This window comes from Aplysia californica, unplaced genomic scaffold (assembly GCF_000002075.1).
Source record: "Aplysia californica isolate F4 #8 unplaced genomic scaffold, AplCal3.0 scaffold00047, whole genome shotgun sequence".
NCBI classification, from domain to species: Eukaryota; Metazoa; Mollusca; class Gastropoda; order Aplysiida; family Aplysiidae; genus Aplysia; species Aplysia californica.
Genome location: NW_004797317.1, coordinates 1257498 through 1259853, shown reverse-complemented (window position 1 = coordinate 1259853; position 2356 = coordinate 1257498). Strand labels below are relative to the sequence as shown.

At 41.0% G+C, this 2356-nt stretch overlaps 1 protein-coding gene across 1 annotated transcript in view; it reads right to left on the bottom strand.

Moving 5' to 3' along the window:
• Positions 1-1713, bottom strand: part of LOC101862099 (meprin A subunit beta) — a gene marked incomplete in the record, with an annotated part of 9479 nt that extends 7766 nt beyond the window's left edge. Inside the window, 1 exon segment of the mRNA XM_005092499.3 lies at positions 1317-1713. Coding sequence (XP_005092556.2) covers positions 1317-1365 — 49 coding nt within the window.
• Positions 1714-2356: the final 643 nt, after the last annotated feature.

The window sequence follows — 2356 nt, the reverse complement described above, 5'->3', positions numbered from 1 at the left end:
TTGACAGAGATGATAACGATTCAACTTTGAAATAGAAAATAATATAAACATTCTTAACACGGCACATTTAGACAGAGCTATTATTTCCGCAAAGGTAACATACAAAATCTGAATATTCGCAAGATTCTATCTAAGGGTGACACGATTGAGACCCAGTAGGAGAAGGGCTGCTTTGAATCTGAGGACAAAATACCGTAATGCTCAAAGCAAACTCAAGTGTTCTACGTGAATGGTGGTTGGCGAGCGCTCTGGTGTGGTTTGCTCCTTCTTTTTAACCAAAAACCTAGTTTTTTAAAAAAAAACTCTCCTCTTTCTTTTTCGTGTTTGTTGCTCTCTTGTAGCACCTCTGATCTTCGGCACTCATTGTGTTGAAAGTGGCGTTAAACTCTAACAAAAAAAAATTAAATTACGTGAAACACCGAGGAGCTGAAATGCAACACCAAAGACACCGAATTCATATTAAACCAACGAACATGCGTGAAGTGGTGTAAAACAGAATGAACGATACTATAATACTCAAAAGTAAACCTACCCTAACGACCACCTGTCCAAAACAACCACATGAAATATAGATTTTCCACTTTACCCCTTGCGTTTATTATTATTATTATGACTCTGTCCAAGAGGACTAGGCCACCTGCCTAAGATGACCTCTTTTACCTTCTACAATGGAGAGCCGTCTTGGGGAGATTCTACTGTATAATAATATAATAGTCTTTCTTCTAGCTGCGTGTTATAATCCTGTGTAATTATCTTCGACTGGTACTCGTTCTTTTTCTTTATCTTTTTACTAGTCCTAGGACCCAAACAGGGACCTGCACTGGGTTATTGGGAACAGTACTGTCTTATCTCTCATTGTTTTACGTAATAACCACTATATAATAGCTGTAGAATTGTAGATCTAGTTGTAGCTTGTGCGTGCGCCCTCTCTTACTCGCACTGTGCTAGCACAAGTTTACATGCCCGATATTTGTGCATCCGGCGGCGATGTGTATAACCAGCTGGCCTACACACTATGTGCTTTTGTGGCGTCAGTAGTCTTTGAAACAAAATTTAGTATGGGTTTTACGGCACTTATTGCGACTCAATAAGATCATATAAGTGCCGGAAATTAAAAGCGTCACAAGAGAGTAACAGACACAGAAGGAGGAGAGATCAGAACGATAGATGTTTGATAGGAAAGAAGGAGCAAACCTCATCAACCACCCGCGTCAGTAGTCAAGTACAATGTAGTGATGCTTCCAGACTTCTTATCATGAGATTGCGGGTTCAGCTAACACATACTTAATCAGAAATGAGAGCAACGTTTGGCTTACCTTGTTGTTTTGGTTGTGATGGCCTTGTAGTAAACGCCTCTTCTGACATAATGTTAGTAACTTTGACGGCACACAAGACATTGGGCAGAGAAAAACAATCCGCAGCCCATATCTGATTGGAACCGCGACCTTTCGCAGCGTGTATCAAAATAGTAACTGCAGCGCCCCAGCGGCTAACAGGCTCATTTTGAAGAAAGTTCTCATCCACATGTTGTTTTAAGTAGCAGTATGCGCTCCTGTCATTGTGAACTTACGCTGTCACGAGCGTTGTGAAACTTACCAAAAGAGACAGTAACAACTCTATGTCGTTCTTACCCCTTATCATCTTGACCGTGTTCTATTATGTCCTGAGAATATCGCAGTTGTTCGCTACTTGTTGACATATTATTTATGGGGACCAAAGATTATTCCTCCACCACTTGACAAAGTTATGGGAAAAAAGAAGAGAGGATTTTTTCTTTTTTCTTACTTTCAAGCATTGAACCCCCCCCCCCAACACCCCCCCCCCAACATAACAAAACATAACGGAACAACGAAAAACAAACACAAAAAAGGGCAAACACCCCCCCCCCCCCCACACACAAACAGAAAAAAAAAAACACCCAACGCGTCCCCCCGGGAATTATCTCTCCCTCCTTTTTTGTATTGAGAAAGAGAAATATTTTTTGGGGGGTTTGGGGGGGAGGCACCGCGCTGATTTTGGAAACTTGTAGCTTCGATTTCGGTTCCCAGAATCACAAATTGGAGAGGGGACCCCTTCTTCTGCGGCATCTACCCACTCCGTCTCTAGCGTAGCTGAGAACCCTAAATCTTCAGAAACTCGTAATAATATAATACTACAGACGCTGCAGTATTTCCTTTTCATCAGAGTATTGGATCCTGTGCCCTCGGGCCAAGAAGGTCTAAACATACAGCGACTTTAAAAAAATACTCTTGATTTGAAATAAAATTGAGAAAGACAAAACAAAGTAAAAAAAACAACAAACAAACAGGTTTTATATCAATCCCCATAGATGAAATTTGGGTGAACATTTGGAGCT